The 19,364-nt window shown below is 46.4% G+C and overlaps 1 protein-coding gene across 3 annotated transcripts in view; it reads left to right on the forward strand.

Moving 5' to 3' along the window:
- MRE11 (MRE11 homolog, double strand break repair nuclease) overlaps window positions 1-15,981 on the forward strand; it is a 34,636-nt gene extending 18,655 nt beyond the window's left edge. For all 3 annotated transcript variants that reach the window (XM_068145510.1, XM_068145500.1, XM_068145517.1), the window contains 9 exons: window positions 2,375-2,478; window positions 3,904-4,077; window positions 5,491-5,553; window positions 6,570-6,777; window positions 8,096-8,179; window positions 10,309-10,364; window positions 11,340-11,407; window positions 12,244-12,322; window positions 13,495-15,981. In XM_068145510.1, coding sequence (XP_068001611.1) covers window positions 2,375-2,478; window positions 3,904-4,077; window positions 5,491-5,553; window positions 6,570-6,777; window positions 8,096-8,179; window positions 10,309-10,364; window positions 11,340-11,407; window positions 12,244-12,322; window positions 13,495-13,545 — 887 coding nt within the window. In that variant the 3' untranslated portion in view covers window positions 13,546-15,981. The remainder of the gene's footprint in view (window positions 1-2,374; window positions 2,479-3,903; window positions 4,078-5,490; window positions 5,554-6,569; window positions 6,778-8,095; window positions 8,180-10,308; window positions 10,365-11,339; window positions 11,408-12,243; window positions 12,323-13,494) is intronic.
- Window positions 15,982-19,364: the final 3,383 nt, after the last annotated feature.

Here is a 19,364-nt window from a genome sequence, read left to right on the forward strand (position 1 = left end):
TCTGAAAGCAGTCTGTAGTCACTCTCTCTGTGTGGTAACCTCAGTTGATTATCCCTTTCATTCTTCTGCCATTCCTGCCTTGATGGCCAAGAATGGGGGGGCAGCCTCAACAAGCTATGAAAATCACCATGCTTGGGAGGAGAATTCCTTCTCTAGTAACAAATTACAGCTTCCCCCCCCCCCCCTTATTCTTTGATGAGTCCTTTGATTTTCCCTCTGCTTGTGATCTTCCAAAGTTCAATTATAATAGCATTCAGGGCATGGTATTCAGTTTATAATTACAGGCATTTGGTAGCTGGAAGAACACTTTGTATCTGCTAGAGGTGGAGTTGTCCTGTGCAATTCTTGCATCCATTATGCTTACCTGTATTTCCAGACAGGAGGCTCTGTGGTTAGAGCAAGAAACCTTTACATACAAAAGGGACCAAAATTCTTAAGAGGCCTATATTAACTTACATCTTACTGCAAACTTCAAACAGGGAATAATTATGTGACATGTACTGGGGAGGTGGGGGAGTCACCATCACTGGAAGGGCCTAAAAAGAGCCTGGATGATAGTGGAGCCACCATCACTGGAAGGGCTTAAAAAGAGCCTGGATGATAGTGGAGCCACTATCACTGGAAGGGCTTAAAAAGAGCCTGGATGATAGTGGAGCCACCATCACTGGAAGGGCTTAAAAAGAGCCTGGATGATAGTGGAGCCACCATCACTGGAAGGGCTTAAAAAGAGCCTGGATGATAGTGGAGCCACTATCACTGGAAGGGCTTAAAAAGAGCCTGGATGGTAGTGGAGCCACCATCACTGGAAGGGCTTAAAAAGAGCCTGGATGGTAGTGGAGCTACCATCACTGGAAGTGTTTAAAAAGAGCCTGGATGAGGCACTTGGTGCCATGGTTCAGTTGATTAGGTGCTGTAGGGTGATAGGTTGGACTTGATGATCTTTGAAGGTCTTTTCCAACCTGGATCATTCTGTATGCTGTCTTGGATGAAGCAATGTGTAAAGAAACCACAATTATTTTCTCCTTTCATGTTTCTAGCTATTATAATATATTTTAAATGCCTGAATGCTTAGATATGAATAGAGAAAGCATTTCAAACAAGAAACAATACTTTTGCATCCTTATGTTTGTAATAACTGAAATTCTTATTTATGTATATTTACATACTCTGGAAAAGAGAGAGCTCTTGTGAGGCCCTAATAGAAGCCTTCCAGTACCTGAAGGGGGGCTACAAGACAGCTGGAGAGGGACTGTTTATAAAGGCCTGCAGTGATAGGATGAGGGGCAATGTTTTTTAAATTATGAGCAGATTTAGATTGGATGTTAGGAACAAGTTATTTACCATGAGGGTAATGAAACCCTGGAATGGGTTGCTCAGGGTGGTAGCTGAGGCTTGACAGGGAGGATAGGATAGGGTAGGATAGGATAGGATAGGATAGGATAGGATAGGATAGGATGGGATGGGATGGGATGGGATGGAATAGACCAGGTTGGAAGAGACCTTCAATATCTTCAGGTCCAACCTATTATCCAACACTATCTGATCAACTAAACCATGGCACCAAGCACCCCATCCTGTCTCCTTCTAAACACCTCCAGTGATGGTGACTCCACCACCTCCCTGGGCAGCACATTCCAATGGCCAATCTCTCTTTCTATGAGGAACTTATTCCTAACATCCAGCCTAAACCTCCCCTGGCACAGCTTGAGACTGTGTCCTCTTGTTCTGGTGCTGGCTGCCTGGGAGAAGAGACCAGCCCCTGCCTGTCTACAACCTCCCTTCAGGTAGTTGTAGAGAGCAAGAAGGTCTCCCCTGAGCCTCCTCTTCTCCAGGCTAAGCAACCCCAGCTCCCTCAGCCTCTCCTCACAGGGCTGTGCTCCAAACCCCTCCCCAGCTTTGTTGCCCTTCTCTGGACACCTTCCAGCAACTCAACATCTTTCCTAAACTGAGGACCCCAGAACTGGACACAGGACTCAAGGTGTGGCCTAAGCAGTGCTGAGTACAGGGCAGAATGACTTCCCTGCTCCTGCTGGCCACACTGTTCCTGATACAGGCCAGGATGCCATTGGCCTTCTTGGCCACCTGGGCACACTGCAGGCTCATGTTCAGCCTACCATCAACCAGTACCCCCAAGTCCCATTCTGCCTGGCCTCTCTCCAGCCACTCTGACCCCAGCCTGTAGCAGGATGTTTAGGCTCAAGCAGGATGTCCCTGCTCACTGCAAGGGGGTTGGACTAGATGACCTTCAGAGGTCCCTTGCAATCCAAACCATTCTGTGATTATTTAAACCCTTTTTCTCCTGTCAGTCAGTGGGGTGATGCTAATGGAGAGCTGCAAAGGTGGGTGACAGTGCCGCTCTGCTTTGCTCTTCTAGACAGCGACATTAACTTTGGAAGGCTGGTTGCCAGACCTGCTTCTGAGGGGATGACACTGAGGGTGGAAGACCTTGTGAAGCAGTATTTTCAGACAGCAGAGAAGGTACCTGTTTGATTTTCTTTTTCTTTCTTTAATTGGAACATTGTCTACTTGCTTAATGGAAGTAGTGTGCCCTTCCAAAGACTGTGGCATTCACCAAGAGGTGAATTCATTTCCTGTGTGTGTGAGTTCCTGTATGATGTATATGTCTTAGGTTAACAAGTGACTTGTGTACAGGTTGTATGTGAACACATGCTGACTTGAGGACATTCTGGTAACTCTCCATGTAAGCTTACAATGTCTGCCCTGTACTGAGTGATGTGTCATGGTCTTACAGGAGGAATGTGAGGCAGCATGCTCTGAGGGAAAAGCTACCTTCATCTACTAGAGGGCCAGTGTGAGACAGTGCAGTTTACTCTTGCCAGCTGCCTTGGAGTAACTTGTTACTTTGCAGTATTTTTGTGTCCTCAGACACAGTGCAATGCCACATTTTACTTAAAGTAGAGCAGGGTGAAGGAAGAGAGAAGGAAAAGAGCCCCTCAAGAGCTGGCATTCTCCCCAACCTTTCATTAAACTTGATTTATTTCCCTGTACTGGGAAGGAACAGAATAGAATAGAATAGAATAGAATAGATTAGAATAGAATAGAATAGACCAGACCAGACCAGACCAGACCAGACCAGACCAGGTTGGAAGAGACACTCAAGATCATCGAGTCCAACCTATCATCCAACACCACCTAATCAACTAACCCATGGCACCAAGCACCCTGTCAAGTGTCCTTCTGAACACCTCCAGTGATGGTGACTCCACCACCTCCTCGGGAGGTGCTACCCAAACCACCCTGGGTGTAGCATCTGCTCCTTGAGTGTCTGTGGTGTCTGAATGCAGAGTATCTTAATAGAGTATCATCTCACTTGATGCACATGTGAGAACTCTTAGCATTTGAAGAACTGCATTTCATTAGATTTCTGCTTAACAGCTCTTAATGCTTCACAGTAATAATCCTCCCAGTCTTGTAACTGCCATTATTTTAGTGTTAAGAGTTTTGCAGTGAAATTAAGCTGCTCAGCAGCTATAATAATTCAGGGGCTGTTATTAATAGTGGTTTTGTTTCTCCACAAATTGATCTTCAGCTTAAAAAGAGGAAGGGACTAGGGGAGAATGCAGTTTTCCTCCTCTCAGCAGTACATTTCAGACACATTATTTTAGCTGTGACTAGCACTGTAGCTTCTTCATGAAACCTTTTTGTTTGACAAGTCTGGAAAACACTCTGGTAAGCAGCTGTAACATGCTAGTAGCAAGAGGGTTGTAACTATATTATGACAGATAATGTGTTTGCTTATTGCTTTGCTTTCCTCTGACACTTTCAGTGCACATGAGTGGTTTTGGAACCAGCTTAATGCAGTATTGATCTGAAACAGCAGCAGTATTGCTCACTTTGATGGCAGCTGCTTCTTAATGAAACACTTTCCCCCCAATTACACAGAAAGTACAGCTTTCGTTGCTGACTGAAAGAGGAATGGGAGAAGCAGTGCAGGAGTTTGTGGACAAAGAAGAAAAAGATGCCATAGAAGAGCTGGTGAAGTTTCAACTGGAAAAAACACAGAGGTTTCTGAAGGAGCGGCGCACGGAGGCAGAGGAAGACAAGATAGATGAGGAGGTAATGGTCTTTTAATGTCAACTTCTTGGGAGAAGGTGAGAGGGATATGGAGGTGCTGGAAGGTGTCCAGAGGAGGGCCACGAGGATGATCAGAGGGCTGGAGCACCTCTCCTATGAGGACAGACTGAAGGAGTTGGGGCTGTTCAGTCTGCAGAAGAGAAGGCTCCCAGGTGACCTAATTGTGGTCTTCCAGTATCTGAAGGGGGCCTACAGGAAGGCTGGGGAGGGACTGCTCAGGATCTCAGGTAGTGATAGGACTAGGGGGAATGGACTGAAGCTGGAGGTGGGGAGATTCAGGCTGGATGTGAGGAGGAAGTTCTTCCCCATGAGAGTGGTGAAGCCTTGAAATGGGTTGTCCAGGGAGGTGTTTAAGGCCAGGCTGGCTGAGGCTCTGTCCAGGCTGATGTAGTGTGGGGTGTCCCTGCCCATGGCAGGGGGTTTGGAACTAGATGATCCTTGTGGTCCCTTCCAACCCTGACTGATACTATGATTCTAAATAATAGGGGGGAAAAAGGGTGCTCAAGCCTGATTTTAGAGATTTGGCTGTGTGAGGAGCTTGTGCAATACTCACAGCTAGAGGGTTTCTGGGATTAATAAAGATGATGGTGAAGTTTTGAATATATAGTTTATAAAAGCTTGTATTAGGCTGGATCTTAGGAAGAAATTCTTCCCAGAAAGAGTGATTGACCCTTGGAATGTGCTGCCCAGGGAGGTGGTGGAGTCCCCATCACTGGAGGTGTTTAAGAAGAGACTGGATGGGGTGCTTGGTGCCATGGTTTAGTTGATTAGATGGTGTTGGGTGATAGGTTGGACTTGATGATCTTGAAGATCTCTTCCAACCTGGTCTACTCTTCTCTTCTCTTCTCTGCTCTGCTCTGCTCTGCTCTCTGAACCTCTCCTCTCCGAACCTCTCCTCTCCTCTCCGAACCGAACCTCTGCTCTCCTCTCCGAACCAAACCTCTCCTCTCCTCTCCGAACCTCTCCTCTCCGAACCTCTCCTCTCCGAACCTCTCCTCTCCGAACCTCTCCTCTCCGAACCTCTCCTCTCCGAACCTCTCCTCTCCTCTCTGAACCCCTCCCCTCCCCTCTCCTCCTCTCTCTACCCCTTCTGTTCCAATTTTCCACTGTTCCTTATTATCAAACTATGCATCCTTTCCTTCTCTTGCGTACAGTATCTCCAACTTTTCATCATGTCCCATGCTGTTTTCTCCCCAGTGATGTAGCTCCAGTTGTGAATAGAACATGAAATTTTTTATCTGTAGGGCAGAGGCTGTAAACAAACAGTTGTTCTTGCACTTGTCTTCACCTCATGGGCTTGACTTAATTCAACAATCAAGATTTCTCATTGTGTCTTGATTCTTACATGAACTGAACTGTTGTGGTGACAGGAATCTCTGACTTTATTTTACTCAGGTACGAAAGTTCAGAGAGAGTAGGAAGAAGAACACTGAAGAAGAGGATGAGGAAGTTCGAGAGGTAACCTCTTTGACATGAGAACATAGGCTGAAAAATGGCATGGTGACTTCTGCATAGGAATGAAGTCACTTGGCAATACTTCAAAACTGACCTTGCCAAAAGGTGCCTGTGTGTCCAGGGAAGATTAATCTTCCTGTGTGCCCAAGCTACTGCTCAATTTGGCTCTGGAGCTGTCTTGTGCATATTTCTGAGCCTGAATGTTTGGTCATCCTTGCTTTGAACTGAGATTAGACCAGAAAGGTGACCTTCAGAGATTTGCCAGGAGTCACCATCCCTGGAGGTGTTCCAAAAGGGATTGGACATGGCACTTGGTGCCATGGTTTAGTAGTCATGAACTCTTGGGTGACAGGTTGGACTTGATGATCCTTGAGGCCTTTTCCAACCTTATTGGTTCTATGACATGTAGATGGGCTGTATTGAGTGTTATTACAGGATCAAATTGGCATTACTGGTAAACCATTAGGTACCATTCTGCTTAGATCACCCAGAGACTCATATCCAGATTGCATATGTCTTTCCAAAGAGAATTTCCAGCTGCTCACAGCAGTGGTACTCCTTTGTCTCTGCAAGCTGTGTGGGATTGGAATGAAATTTTGAGACAAATGACACCCAGGATGAGATTCTGGTCTCCTAATCTGAGCTCTTCATGTGAACTAGTTGCCTTGAACACACACTATCATCATGAAGATGAAGTTAATAGCACCCAGAGGGTGTTTCCTCTGAGCAGATAGGACATAACTGACATAGGATGACCTGAAGCATTCACCAAACTCTATTGGCAGTGTATCATATTAGCTGGCTCAATTTTGTTACCAGAGCTTAGCTAAGTGCTTTATATGGACACAGCTAAATTAACCAGACTAAATACTGCCCCTGCTTTTTGACAGACTTCCTTGCCTTTGATGACACTATGGATTTGGGTCTTCTAAGACTCAGGTCACAACCAGGATGTAACAATGGTGCACTTCAATCCTTTAAGATTCTTTTTCTCACAGCACTTTACCGTTCCCTTTCAGGCAATAACCAGGGCTAGGGCACACAGATCCGAGGACGCCGTTCTTGGGGCAGCCTCCAGTGATGAAGAAATGGATACAAGTATGAAAGGCACTGGTGATTCAGATGACAGCCTTCCTGCAACACTGACCAAGGGAAGGGGTCGGGCAAGGGGTAGGGCAAGAGGTGCAAGAGGACAAAGTTCAAGAGGTTCATCTCGGAGGGGAAGAGGTAAGGAAAACTTCACCTTCTTTTTGCTAGTATTGTATGCAGCTGACTGTCTTCCAGGCCTCAAGCTGAGACTTTCACTGGCTGATTAAAAGAAATGCTATGGAAATATAATACTCTTAATAGGTGCATTTTGGTGTTTGCTGGAATGTGTCCAGAGAAGGGCAACAAAGCTGGGGAGGGGTTTGGAGCACAGCCCTGTGAGGAGAGGCTGAGGGAGCTGGGGTTGCTTAGCCTGGAGAAAAGGAGGCTCGGGGGAGACCTTCTTGCTCTCTACAGCTACCTGAAGAGAGGTTGTAGCCAGGTGGGAGTTGGTCTCTTCTCCCAGGCAGCCAGCACCAGAACAAGAGGACACAGTCTCAAGCTGCACCAGGGGAGGTTTAGTCTGGATGTTAGGAAGAAGTTCTTCCCAGAAAGAGAGATTTGCCATTGGAATGTGCTGCCCAGGGAGGTGGTGGAGTCACCATCACTGGAGGTGTTCAAGAAGAGACTGGATGAGGCACTTGGTGCCATGGTTTAGTTGATTAGATGGTGTTGGGTGATAGGTTGGACTCGATGATCTCAAAAGTCTTTTCCAACCTGGTCTGGTCTGATTCTATTCTATTCTATTCTATTCTATTCTATTCTATTCTATTCTATTCTATTCTATTCTATTCTATTCTATTCTATTCTATTCTATTCTATTCTATTTGGAAGCTCTGTGCAAAGAACAGGGAGAAGGTACAGATTGTCTCTGTCCTAACACAAGAGAAGATGGGGAGGTTCCTGAGCAGAACAAATCAGCTAGTTTCTTGGCTGTGTGTGGTTGTGCACTCCCTGGTGATAGTGGTACTTCTAGTGTATATAAAGATATCTACACAAGACAAAAAAGAAAAGATGGAGTCTTGCAGTAAGACTTTGAGTAGTTTCAGTAATACTCCCCAAAGGCCTAGGAACAGAATGAGTTGAAAGAAGGGCAGTCAGCTTACAACTGATTTGATCACTGCCTTTAAATGAGTTCTGTGAGCATGTGCTCCAGTGCTGTTGTGATCCTGTCAGAGCAGGGGCATCTGTGTTAGAGACTGTGTCTGTGGAGCTTTGAACACCTGACCCAGAGCAGTTCTTCTGCATGTAGGGAGGGCTTTAATATAAAGAAGAAAGTAAAGGCTTGAAGAGGATTGTAGCTTTTAAAGTGGTAGGATTATGAGCTCTAGGTGAGTGGACTTCATCTCCACATTTTCATGATTCTGTGACTTTGCACTCAGTGATGATAAGGGGGGTTGGGAATAACCAAAACAAACAAGAGAACACTGGACTTGCATATTGTTTATTATCCCTACAGGAAGCACTAGCCAAGAGTCAGCTGCTAGCAGCAGAACCTACAAGCCTGTGTCTGTGCCTTCCAAGAATATGTCTATCATGGATGGTAAGCCTTTGATCTGTCCAGTAATCTGTTCTCTCAAATTGTAATGAAAGGGCTTTATTAATGATGAAGTGTCTTAAATGCCTTTATTTCTCTTAGTCCACTTCAGCTGTGAGAGGTTTTCTTTTGTTCTAATTGATCATAATTAGAAACAGTGATGAGAGAAAGAAAAATGTAGGGGGGAGGGGGGAAGACAACCCAGTGATTTCCTGCTGTCATGAGTTGCAGTGAAATGTGTCAGGAACTTCTAACTAGAGCTGGAAATACTTAACTGTATTCATGTCCTTAAGGAATAAGCATAGGAGGGAATGTGACTTAAAAGCATCTATTTTATGCAGAGTATTCCTCATTGAATAGAATACAATAAACCAGGTTGGAAGAGACCTGAGATCATCCAGTCCAACCTATCATCCAACACCACCTAATCAACTAAACCATGGCACCAAGCACCCCATCCAGTCTCTTCCTAAACACCTCTGGTGACTCCACCACCTCCCTGGGCAGCACATTCCAATGGACAATCTCTTTCTGGGAAGAACTTCTTCCTAACATCCAGCCTAAACCTCCTCTGGCGCAGCTTGAGACTGTGTCCTCTTGTTCTGGTGCTGGTTGCCTGGCAGAAGAGACCAACCCCCACCTGTCTACAACCTCCCTTCAGGTAGTTGTAGACAGGAAGAAGGTCTCCCCCGTGCCTCCTCTTCTCCAGGCTAAGCAACCCCAGCTCCCTCAGCCTCTCCTCACAGGGCTGTGCTCCAAACCCCTCCCCAGCTTTGATGCCCTTCTCTGGACACCTTCCAGCAACTCAACATCTTTCCTAAACTGAGGGGCCCAGAACTGGACACAGGACTCAAGGTGTGCCCTGACCAGTGCTGAGTAACAGGGGCAGAATGACTTCCCTGCTCCTGCTGGCCACACTGTTCCTGATGCAGGCCAGGAATAAACAGTTTAAACTTCAGTGCTTTTTGCAAATCAGTAAGCTTTGATGCAAAGCTGTTCAGCTTTAAGCTGTATCAAGTTTTGTGAATGACAGTTTTCACTAGGGAAGAGAAACTGACCTGTGATTTAAGGTGGGGATGAGAGCAGCCCTTCCTTGCTGTACCTGAATCCCCCACAAAACACTCAAAGGTGGAGCCAAGTATTAAACTACTCAGAAAATCACCTGAATTTTAAATAGATCAGCAGATCCCCTAAAATACTGCAGAGAGGCAGCTTTTGGCAGGTGTGTTGCTGTCTAAACTGGTTGACATAAGGAATATCATAGTATCATAAAATTAGTCAGGGTTGGAAGGGACCACAAGGATCATCTAGTTCCAACCCCCCTGCCATGGGCAGGGACACCCCACACTAGATCAGCCTGGCCAGAGCCTCAGCCAGCCTGGGCTGAAACACCTCCAGGGACAGGGCCCCAACCACCTCCCTGGACAACCCATTCCAGGGCTTCACCACTCTCATGGGGAAGAACTTCCTCCTCACCTCCAGCCTGAATCTCCCCACCTCCAGCTTCATTCCATTCCCCCTAGTCCTATCACTCCCTGAGATCCTGAGAATATCAATGCCAGTGATTATTTTTCTCTTCCTCTTAACCAAAGTTACTTCCTCTTAACCAAAGTTACTGAAGGTTTTTTAGTCATACTGGGAAGCAACTGCTGCTGCTGCTCAGAGTTACATCCCTGGTAGTCAGACTCTAGCAAAGGCTTAATTTATGGTATGGAGTGGCATAGTATGGAGTGGAGTGCAGTGGAGTGGAGTGGAATGGTATGGAGTGGAGTGCAATGGAGTGGAGTGGAGTGGAATGGGATGGAATGGGATGGGATGGGATGGGATGGGATGGAATGGAATGGACCAGGTTGGAAAAGACCTTTGAGATCACTGAGTCCAACCTAACACCCAACACCTCATGACTAACTAAACCATGGCTTCAAGTGCTGTGTCCAATCCTTTCTTGAACACCTGCAGGGACGGTGAGAGTTTGGGTTTGGGGGTTTTGCTTGTTTGTTTTACAGGGTATTTTGCAGAGGAATTCATGTTAAGCAAGTCTTAAAGTAAATAGATAAATACATACATGCATACATAACATTATTTGCATTTTGTTGTGAGAGCGCTTCACAAATATGGCATTTGTTTCATTTCAGCCTTTAGGTCTTTCAAACCACAGCCCTCCTTGAATTCATCTAAATCTTACTCCGAGGTAAGAAGCGTCTTGCATGAGCAAAGCTGCACTGCCTTTTGCTGTCTTCTGATTTGAGAAATAAATGCATGATGGAAACATTAGCCTAAGCCTGCAAATGTTCCCAAGCTGCCAGTTCCAAGCAGTAAGTTTCTGCATGTTGATTTGGAGATTCTTTTCCACCCATTTTTTGGTATGGTGTTTCATAGAATCAATAAAATTCTAGATCATCAAGTCCAACCTGGCACCCAACACCTCAGGACTAACTAAACCATGGCTTCAAGTGCCACATCCAATCCTTTTTTGAACACCTCCAGGGATGGTGACTCCACCACCTCCCTGGGCAGCACATTCCTGTGACCAATTACTTTTTCTGTGAAGAACTTTCTCCTCACCTCCAGCCTAAACTTCCCCTGGCACAGCTTGAGACTGTGTCCTCTTGTTCTGGTGCTGGTTGCCTGGCAGAAGAGACCAACCCCTTCCTGGCTACAACCACCTTTCAGGTAGTTGTAGAGGGCAATGAGGTCACCCCTGAGCCTCCTCTTCTCCAGGCTAAGCAACCCCAGCTCCCTCAGCCTCTCCTCACAGGGCTGTGCTCCAGACCCCTCCCCAGCTTTGTTGCCCTTCTCTGGACACATTCAAGTGTCTCAATGTCCTTCTTAAACTGGACGTAGGACTCAAGGTGTGGCCTAACCAGTTTGGCTGAGAAAACTGAAGCCCATTTAATTTGTGACTATAGCATAAGATATGGAGCCTATATAGATGAGTGTTTTGGGGGTTCTGCATGATCAGAGGTTTGAAGAGCAAAGCTTGTGCAGTGTTTGCATGTGGTACAGTCTATTGTAATTTGTACTTTAGTAGGTATATAGTTGGGGAAAAAAAACCAACCCAAAGGGTCTGTGCTATAGTATTATGCATTGTGTCTCTGTAGGAATAAGTTCTGTGGAAAAGGCTTTATGAATTTGTTTTGGTTTGTTTGGTTCTTTTTTCCTCCAGGAAATTATAGATGATGACTCTGATATAGAAGAGATTTCAATTGCTCCTTCTTCCAGAGTAAATAAAAGGTCAGTATGTTTACTACATGGCAGCCTGATCAGAAGATTCACAGTCAGCAGAGTCCAGGGATCTGCTCCTACCTGAAAAGAGCAAAGAGATGTTTATGGTAGTCATAACACTGCTTAGAGAATGCATGTACATTCTTAGCTGTTAGTGTGGGTGATCATTCTGTAATAATGAATTAGTCTACTGCTAAAGCTAGGTCATAGTAGTATCATACTATCAGTCAGGGTTGGAAGGGACCACAAGGATCATCTAGTTCCAACCCCCCTGCCATGGGCAGGGACACCCCACACTACATCAGCCTGGCCAGAGCCTCAGCCAGCCTGGGCTTAAACACCTCCAGGGATGGGGCCTCAACCACCTCCCTGGACAACCCATTCCAAGGCTTCACCACTCTCATGCTGAAGAATTTCTTCCTCACCTCCAACCTGAATCTCCCCACCTCCAGCTTCATTCCATTCCCCCTAGTCCTATCACTACCTGAGATCCTGAGCAGTCCCTCCCCAGCCTTCCTGTAGGCCCCCTTCAGATACTGGAAGGCCACAATGAGGTCACCTTGGAGCCTTCTCTTCTCCAGACTGAACAGCCCCAACTCCTTCAGTCTGTCCTCACAGGAGAGGTGCTCCAGCCCTCTGCTCATCCTCGTGGCCCCTGGCCCTCATGGTCAGAGCTTTGGAATTAATGTTAGTTAGGGAAATTTGGATTTGTACTATCTGTTACTGGAATCTTAACCTCTGTATGGTAGTCCAAATCTATATTGAAGGAAAAGTTATTGGAATGTCTGTTAACTGGGAATGTGCTGATGCCTTGGGTCTGTGTTTTGCTCTTTCTGTGTTTCAAGGTTGTCAGCTACAGCTTCATTTAGTAAAAGACCTTCACAAAGCCAAACATCTAGAGGAGTTGATTTTGAGTCAGATGAGGTATGGTATTTAATGGTCTTTCTTATTTCATAGAAGTTTCTATAGCTGGCTGGTTTACAGCTGTTGGAATAAAGCATTTCAGAGTGAAAAGGAATAGTTTTAATTGGCTTCTTTCTTTGTTAACAAGATGAGATTATTGCACTAGCTTTAAGAGCTTTCTCCTCACCTCCAGCCTAAACTTCCCCTGGCACAGCTTGAGACTGTGTACTCTTGTTCTGGTGCTGGTTGCCTGGGAGAAGAGACCAACCAAGTTTCTGCATGTTGATTTGGAGACTTTTTGAACCCATTTTTTGATACAGTGTTTCAGAGAATCAATAAGGTTGGAAAAGATCTCAGAGATCATCAAGTCCAACTTATCACCCAACACCTCAGGACTAAAACTAAACCATGGCTTCAAGTGCCACCTCCAATCCTTTTTTGAACACCTCCAGGTGCAGTGACTCCACCACCTCCCTGGGCAGCATATTCCAATGGCCAATCACTCTTTCTGGGAAGAACTTTCTCCTCACCTCCAGCCTAAACCTCCCCTGGTGCAGCTTCAGACTCCTCTTGTTCTGGTGCTGGTTGCACAGGAGAAGAGCCCAACCCCCACCTGGCTACAACCTCCCTTCAGGGAGTTGTAGACAGCAAGAAGGTCTCCCCTGAGCCTCCTCTTCTCCAGGCTAAGCAACCCCAGCTCCCTCAGCCTCTCCTCACAGGGCTGTGCTCCAGACCTCTCCCCAGCCTTGTTGCCCTTCTCTGGACACGTTCAAGTGTCTCAATATCCTTCTTAAACTGAGGGGCCCAGAACTGGACACAGGACTCAAGGTTTGACCTAAGCAGTGCTGAGTCCAGGGGCAGAATGACTTCCCTGCTGCTGCTGGCCTGATGCAGGCCAGGATGCCTTTGGCATCTTGGAGGTGTGTGCTGTTCACAATGCTAACATTCTCCTAGGTCACACCTGATGTACAGGCTGTTCCTCACTTCAGAGTAGCTGTTCTGTCAACTCAGATCTCAATGGATGAAGACTAGAAACTGAGCTGCTGAATCAAGGGATAATCTTTCATATCAAACCCAACAAAACCATGTCACCAAACGTGACATAATGTGCCCAGACTTCCTAGTTTGGTCTAAAGGTGATTTGCCTGTTTGTAACTCAGAATGCCTTCTGGTAATGCCTCTCTGCTTTACAGGAGGAATTCGATCCGTTCAAAAGCACAACAAGATCAAGAAGAGCTAAGTGATTTCTGGCTCGCTGTACAAGAGAGACTCTGGAAGCTAGTGAAGAAAATGGGAAGCAGTTTGCAAGGCCTTCTCTCTGTGACATCTCTCTGTTTGCCTTCTGTTTTCACTCCTATGAAACATTTTTTGGGTTGGGCTTGGCTTTCTTTTTCAGTGACCCCAAACTGGCTATCACTCAGGTACTGCACTGCTGTATGCACTAGACTGCACTCTCTTACATTCTGAAGTACTGCCCAAAGCTGCAGGTTCTTCCTAATGCTTCTGAAAGTTCTCTTTTCTTTGTGGGCTGATAATGTAAATAACAGTCATATGTTTTATACACTACTCTATCTCTTGGTCTTGAGCTTTGCAGAGGAGTAGATTTGTAGTAGTATGTAAGTATGGATATGGACATGGACTTGGTCACCATAATCAAACTTGTACTCATTTACAGTTTTCTACAAATGCAGCTGAAGATTCCAAAGAGGAATGGTTTCACCCCAAAAAACACAGTTTCCAGTGCTGAAGCCAGAAAACTCTACTTGGAGAACTAAATCTGTTCTTGCAGTGTTACTAAACATGACAGTGTAGAAGAATAAACTCTGCTCTCTAATTCAGGAAGTGCCAAAGATGTCAGTTTGAATTGTGTTGTCAGCTTTCACCCTGGAGGTAAGGTAGTTGTAAGGCCTAAAACCCCAGAGCTTCACAAGGACTGCTGTTTGAAGAAGAAAGCATTTGAGCCAGAAATGGGCAGGACATTGCCTCTTCCCATTTTTCTTAGTTAACAGATGTGATGGGTTGTCTCTGGCTGGCCATTACGTCCCCCCAAGCTGTTCTGTTTTCCCCCTCCTTGGGCAGACAGGGAAGAGAAGGTACAATGAAAGGTTTGTGAGCTAAGGACAGAGAGAAGTCACTTGCCAGTTACCATCATGGGCAAAACAGACTCAATTTGGGGAGAAAATAAACCTCATTATTACCAATCAAGTCAGAGAAGGACAGTGAGGAATACAACCTAATCTTAACACTACCTTCACCACACCTCTCCTCTCTTCCTGGACTCAACTTCATGCCTGATTTCTCTACCTCCTCCCCACCAAGCAGCAAAGGGTGACAGGGACTGGTGTTTGCCTCATCTCTGCTGCTCCCTCCTCCTCAGCAGGGGAATTCCTCATGCCCTGCTGCAGCATGCCATGCTTTTGCACTTTCACTGTCTCCTTCAAGGGGATGGGATTGGACAGTTGTGTTTTCTCTGGCTCTCACCAAACATGTCTGTTGTATTTGCCTGCACCTATGCTGTAGCCTAAATGAGCCTTCAGCTTCCTGAAAACTCCTATTAAAATGACCAACACCTGCACATTTCTTAGAGCTTAATAGCAACTTACAAAGCAGTGCAACCACTAAAGGCATCAGCAAATAATTTGGTAGTCTGGCTCTTTCTAAGCTATGCTATTACTTATGCAATTAGAAAGCTGCTGTGAATACCCTTTCAGATGCTGCATTTGTCAACAAACTGCTCCTGTTAGGTAAATAGTGAATGTCAGTTGTATGGACTGCACTGGATCTGAGGGACTGACACTTTCCAAGCACTTAGCTGCTTTATGTTGCTGTCCCCCTGTGCTGGGTCTGGCTGGGGTGGAGGTAACTTTCCCAGCAGCAGCCTGTGCAGTGCATTTGTAGCTAGGAGGGTGTAGACACCACACCAGCTCCAGTGTCAAAGCTGTCTCTCCAGTGCCATCACAAAGGCCACTAGACTAGGGGGATGCAAGAGGTTGGGACTATAGAGTCAGGACAGCTGATCCCAGCGGACCCAGAGGGATGTTCCATACCATATGTAGGGATACGGATGTGCTGGAAGGTGTCCAGAGAAGGGCCACGAGGATGAGCAGAGGGCTGGAGCACCTCTCCTGTGAGGACAAACTGAAGGAGTTGGGGCTGTTCAGTCTGGAGAAGAGAAGGCTCCCAGGTGACCTAATTGTGGCCTTCCAGTATCTGAAGGGGGCTACAGGAAGGCTGGGGAGGGACTGCTCAGGATCTCAGGTAGTGATAGAACTAGGGGGAATGGACTGAAGCTGGAGGTGGGGAGATTCAGGCTGGAGGTGAGGAGGAGGAAGTTCTTCCCCATGAGAGTGGTGAAGCCCTGGAATGGGTTGTCCAGGGAGGTGGTTGGGGCCCTGTCCCTGGAGGTGTTTAAGCCCAGGCTGGCTGAGGCTCTGGCCAGGCTGATCTAGTGTGGGGTGTCCCTGCCCATGACAGGGGGTTTGGAACTGGATGATCCTTGTGGTCCCTTCCAACCCTGACTGATACTGTGATACTATGATGAAAGCTGACGGAAAGGAGGAGGCAATTTGGTGTTTAAGGCATTTGTCTCACAGAGGAAGCACTACATGTACCGAGCTGGCTGGATGTTGCCTGCTGATTTGACATAAATAAATCTTTTCATGCCTTACTTTCACAGACAAGCTTTGCCTTTTTCTATTGAACTGACTTTTATCCATTAGTTTTCAGTCTTAATTTTCTCCCCCCTGTGCTGCTAAGGATGGGGCATGAGTGGCTTGGTAACTACCAGTCCCAGGGGTGATGCACATTCTGCTCTGTATTTGAATAAGGCATTGTTTCCATTTTTTTTGTACTTCTAAAGTACATGTTTTAGTGTGTCTGGGTGTATTTTTTATATATATTCCTCTTAGAACCTTCTTTTTTCCCCTCACCAGGCCTGTTTCCTATTTTATGTCTAATTACGTGGACTGCTACTGCACAAATGTTTTTGTTGACTGCTTTTGGTTACCTGAATTGGTAGCCTGGAGAAAAGGAGGCTCAGGGGAGACCTTCTTGCTCTCTACAACTACCTGAAAGGAGGTTGTGGCCAGGTGGGGGTTGGTCTCTTCTCCCAGGCAACCAGCACCAGAACAAGAGGACACAGTCTCAAGCTGCACCAGGGGAAGTTTAGACTGGAGGTGAGGAGAAAGTTCTTCCCAGAAAGAATAATTGACCATTGGAATGTGCTGCCCAGGGAGGTGGTGGAGTCACCATCCCTGGAGGTGTTCAAAAAGGGATTGGAGGTGGCACTCGAAGCCATGGTTTAGTTAGTCCTGAGGTGTTGGGTGACAGGTTGGACTTGATGATCTTTGAGGTCTTTTCCAACCTTATTGATTCTATGAATTCTCGAGCTGCATAGCTGTTTTTCAAGCACTTACTAAGTATTTTTCACACTATGAGTTGCATCCTTTCACAGATCACTTTAACAAAAGCCAGGCACAAGTCCTGGCATTTCTGTGCAGCTGCTTCCTCTGCTGTCACTGGGTGCAGCAGATGGTGGATCAAGAGCTAAGTCATCAGGAGCAGGTACCATGCTGACATCTACTACAGCCTGTTCTCAAAAACAACCACCTGCAGGTGAGCTGTTTAGACAGTTCATAGTGGGCTATGTTTAAATACAAACTAAACCAGAAGGAAGATGTGAGGCAGAGAAGGTCACATGTTAGACACAAGAGAGACACTACCCAGGGAGCTTCTGTGACTGTGTGTATTTCGAGTGGGCCTAACACTTGGTCTTCAAAGCAAGGCTGGCTCTGGCTACATGAGCAGGAATACCTGCCAAAAACCAATTAGATCAAGGAGAGTAAACAGACAAAAATGAATCATTTTTGGTGGAATATGGTTGATAGAATGGGAGCAGGATCTGATAGATGTGGAGGAGCTGAAGTTTGTCTGAAAACTGACCTTCATTCACCTTTATTTAAAGTCTGAAGCTAACAAAGTAATAAAATCTTCCAAAATTGTGGGTCCAATGGAAACAATTTGGCCTCGGTAAATCCAGGTCCAGGTCTTACTTTTAGAGACCAAATAGTACAAAACTTTTGAACATGAAAAGTTGTTTCTACTAAAGGAAGGAAATCTTACCCTAAAAATCATCATGAGATGATTTTCTTATGTTGCTGTATCATGTCAAAATAGAATTGCACTAAGCAGATGAAAATGAACACCCTTGATTCCCTGACTTCTGTTCCATTCTCATTCTGTTCTTTCAAATGAAATATCAGAATGAATATCCTTCCACATGGGCCAGCAGCAGTGAGGAGGAAAGAGGCTAGGAGCTGCTGGAGCGACCCAGCAAGAAGGGGGCCATAGGCCACCAATCACTCTGTTCTCATCCCAAGCCCACATCAGAACACTGCCCTGTTCCCCTTTTTGCAATTTCCCTGGATCTTTATGGGGGTGGAAGTGGTTAAGAAGAGTCTGGATGAGGCACTTAGTGCCATGGTTTAGTTGATTAGATGCTGTTGGGTGATCAGAAGGGCCACGAGGATGATCAGAGGGCTGGAGCACCTCTCCTATGAGGACAGACTGAGGGAGTTGGGGCTGTTCAGTCTGCAGAAGAGAAGGCTCAGAGGTGACCTAATTGTGGCCTTCCAGTATCTGAAGGGGGCCTACAGGAAGGCTGGGGAGGGACTGCTCAGGATCTCAGGGAGTGATAGGACTAGGGGGAATGGAATGAAGCTGGAGGTGGGGAGATTCAGGCTGGAGGTGAGGAGGAAGTTCTTCCCCATGAGAGTGGTGAAGCCCTGGAAGGGGTTGTCCAGGGAGGTGGTTGGGGCCCCGTCTCTGGAGGTGTTTAAGGCCAGGCTGGCTGAGGCTCTGGCCAGGCTGATGTAGTGTGGGGTGTCCCTGCCCATGGCAGGGGGGTTGGAACTAGATGATCCTTGTGGTCCCTTCCAACCCTGACTGATAGTATGATACTATGATGCTATGATCACTTAGTGCCATGGTTTAGTTGATTAGGTGCTGTTGGGTGACAGGTTGGGCTCGATCTCAAAGGTCTTTTCCAGCCTGGTTAATTCTGTGTGCTGCATTGTGAGACTGTTTTTCTTGCAGCATCAGGTCAGGGCTGTCATCACTGTCAAACACTTCAGAGCTGGACCCAGATTTCTCTCTGAATGGTTACAGGTGATTGCCACCTTAGCAGCTGCAGCAGGTTTGCTGGAAAGCTTCCTCTGAGCTAGGCAAACTGCCCAAAAAATTAGATTGGATGATTTTGTGGAACAAACAGATGCTGAGAGCAGTCTCCAGAGGAGCATTGTGGGCTGGCTGTGTTGCTTGTCCTGCTGCAATCAGGTCCTGAGCAGCGCTGGGAGTCAAAGCAGTCTGCTTTACTGAGTCACAACACTTCTGGAAGTGTTACTTTCACCAGTGAGTGACCATCTTCTAATAAAGGCCTTTCAGATAATGCTGGCTTTAATGAGGTTTAAATAAAGCTTTCAATGTATGAAACCTGCTGTGGCTGGGCTTATCTGACCCCAAGGAAACCTGTCCCCAGCAGAGGGGCAGCACCTCCCATGTATGCTCTGAAGAGGCACACCTTCCTGTGCTGTGTAGGATTTGTGTCTCTTGGTGTCCTGATACTGATTTTAGGCTCCTTACTCTGTTTTGGAGGTGAAGGCACAGGGAGCACACATGCTGCCATCTCCTCAGTGCTCGGGTCCAGCATACACCTTCCTTTCAGCTTTGCATACTTGACTGAGTGGTCTGGGGCACCCTGTCCTTTTGTCCCACTTTGTAACCATCTCTGTGTTTCTATAAACTCTAGAAAGCAGAGTTTTACATCAAACTTTTCATTCCCTTGGCCAAGAGGAAATCCCTGCCAAAGGAAAGCTTAAGTATTTCTAGCTCTCTGAGGGGGAAAAGGTCTTTGGAAAGACACTAAGTACAGTCAGTGAGGTTTTATTCACCACTCATCTGTCACCCCCCTATTCCATGCTAGTTTCCAAGTGTCGCACTGTGAAACAGGCTGAAACTTGCCTGCCAGACCCTCAGAACTGAGCTTAAATGAGCCGTGTCCTGGGAG

The sequence above is a fragment of the Melanerpes formicivorus genome, unplaced genomic scaffold, assembly GCF_026170545.1.
Source record: "Melanerpes formicivorus ecotype bairdi unplaced genomic scaffold, bMelFor1.0.p_v2 SCAF_1, whole genome shotgun sequence".
Lineage (NCBI taxonomy): Eukaryota > Metazoa > Chordata > Aves > Piciformes > Picidae > Melanerpes > Melanerpes formicivorus.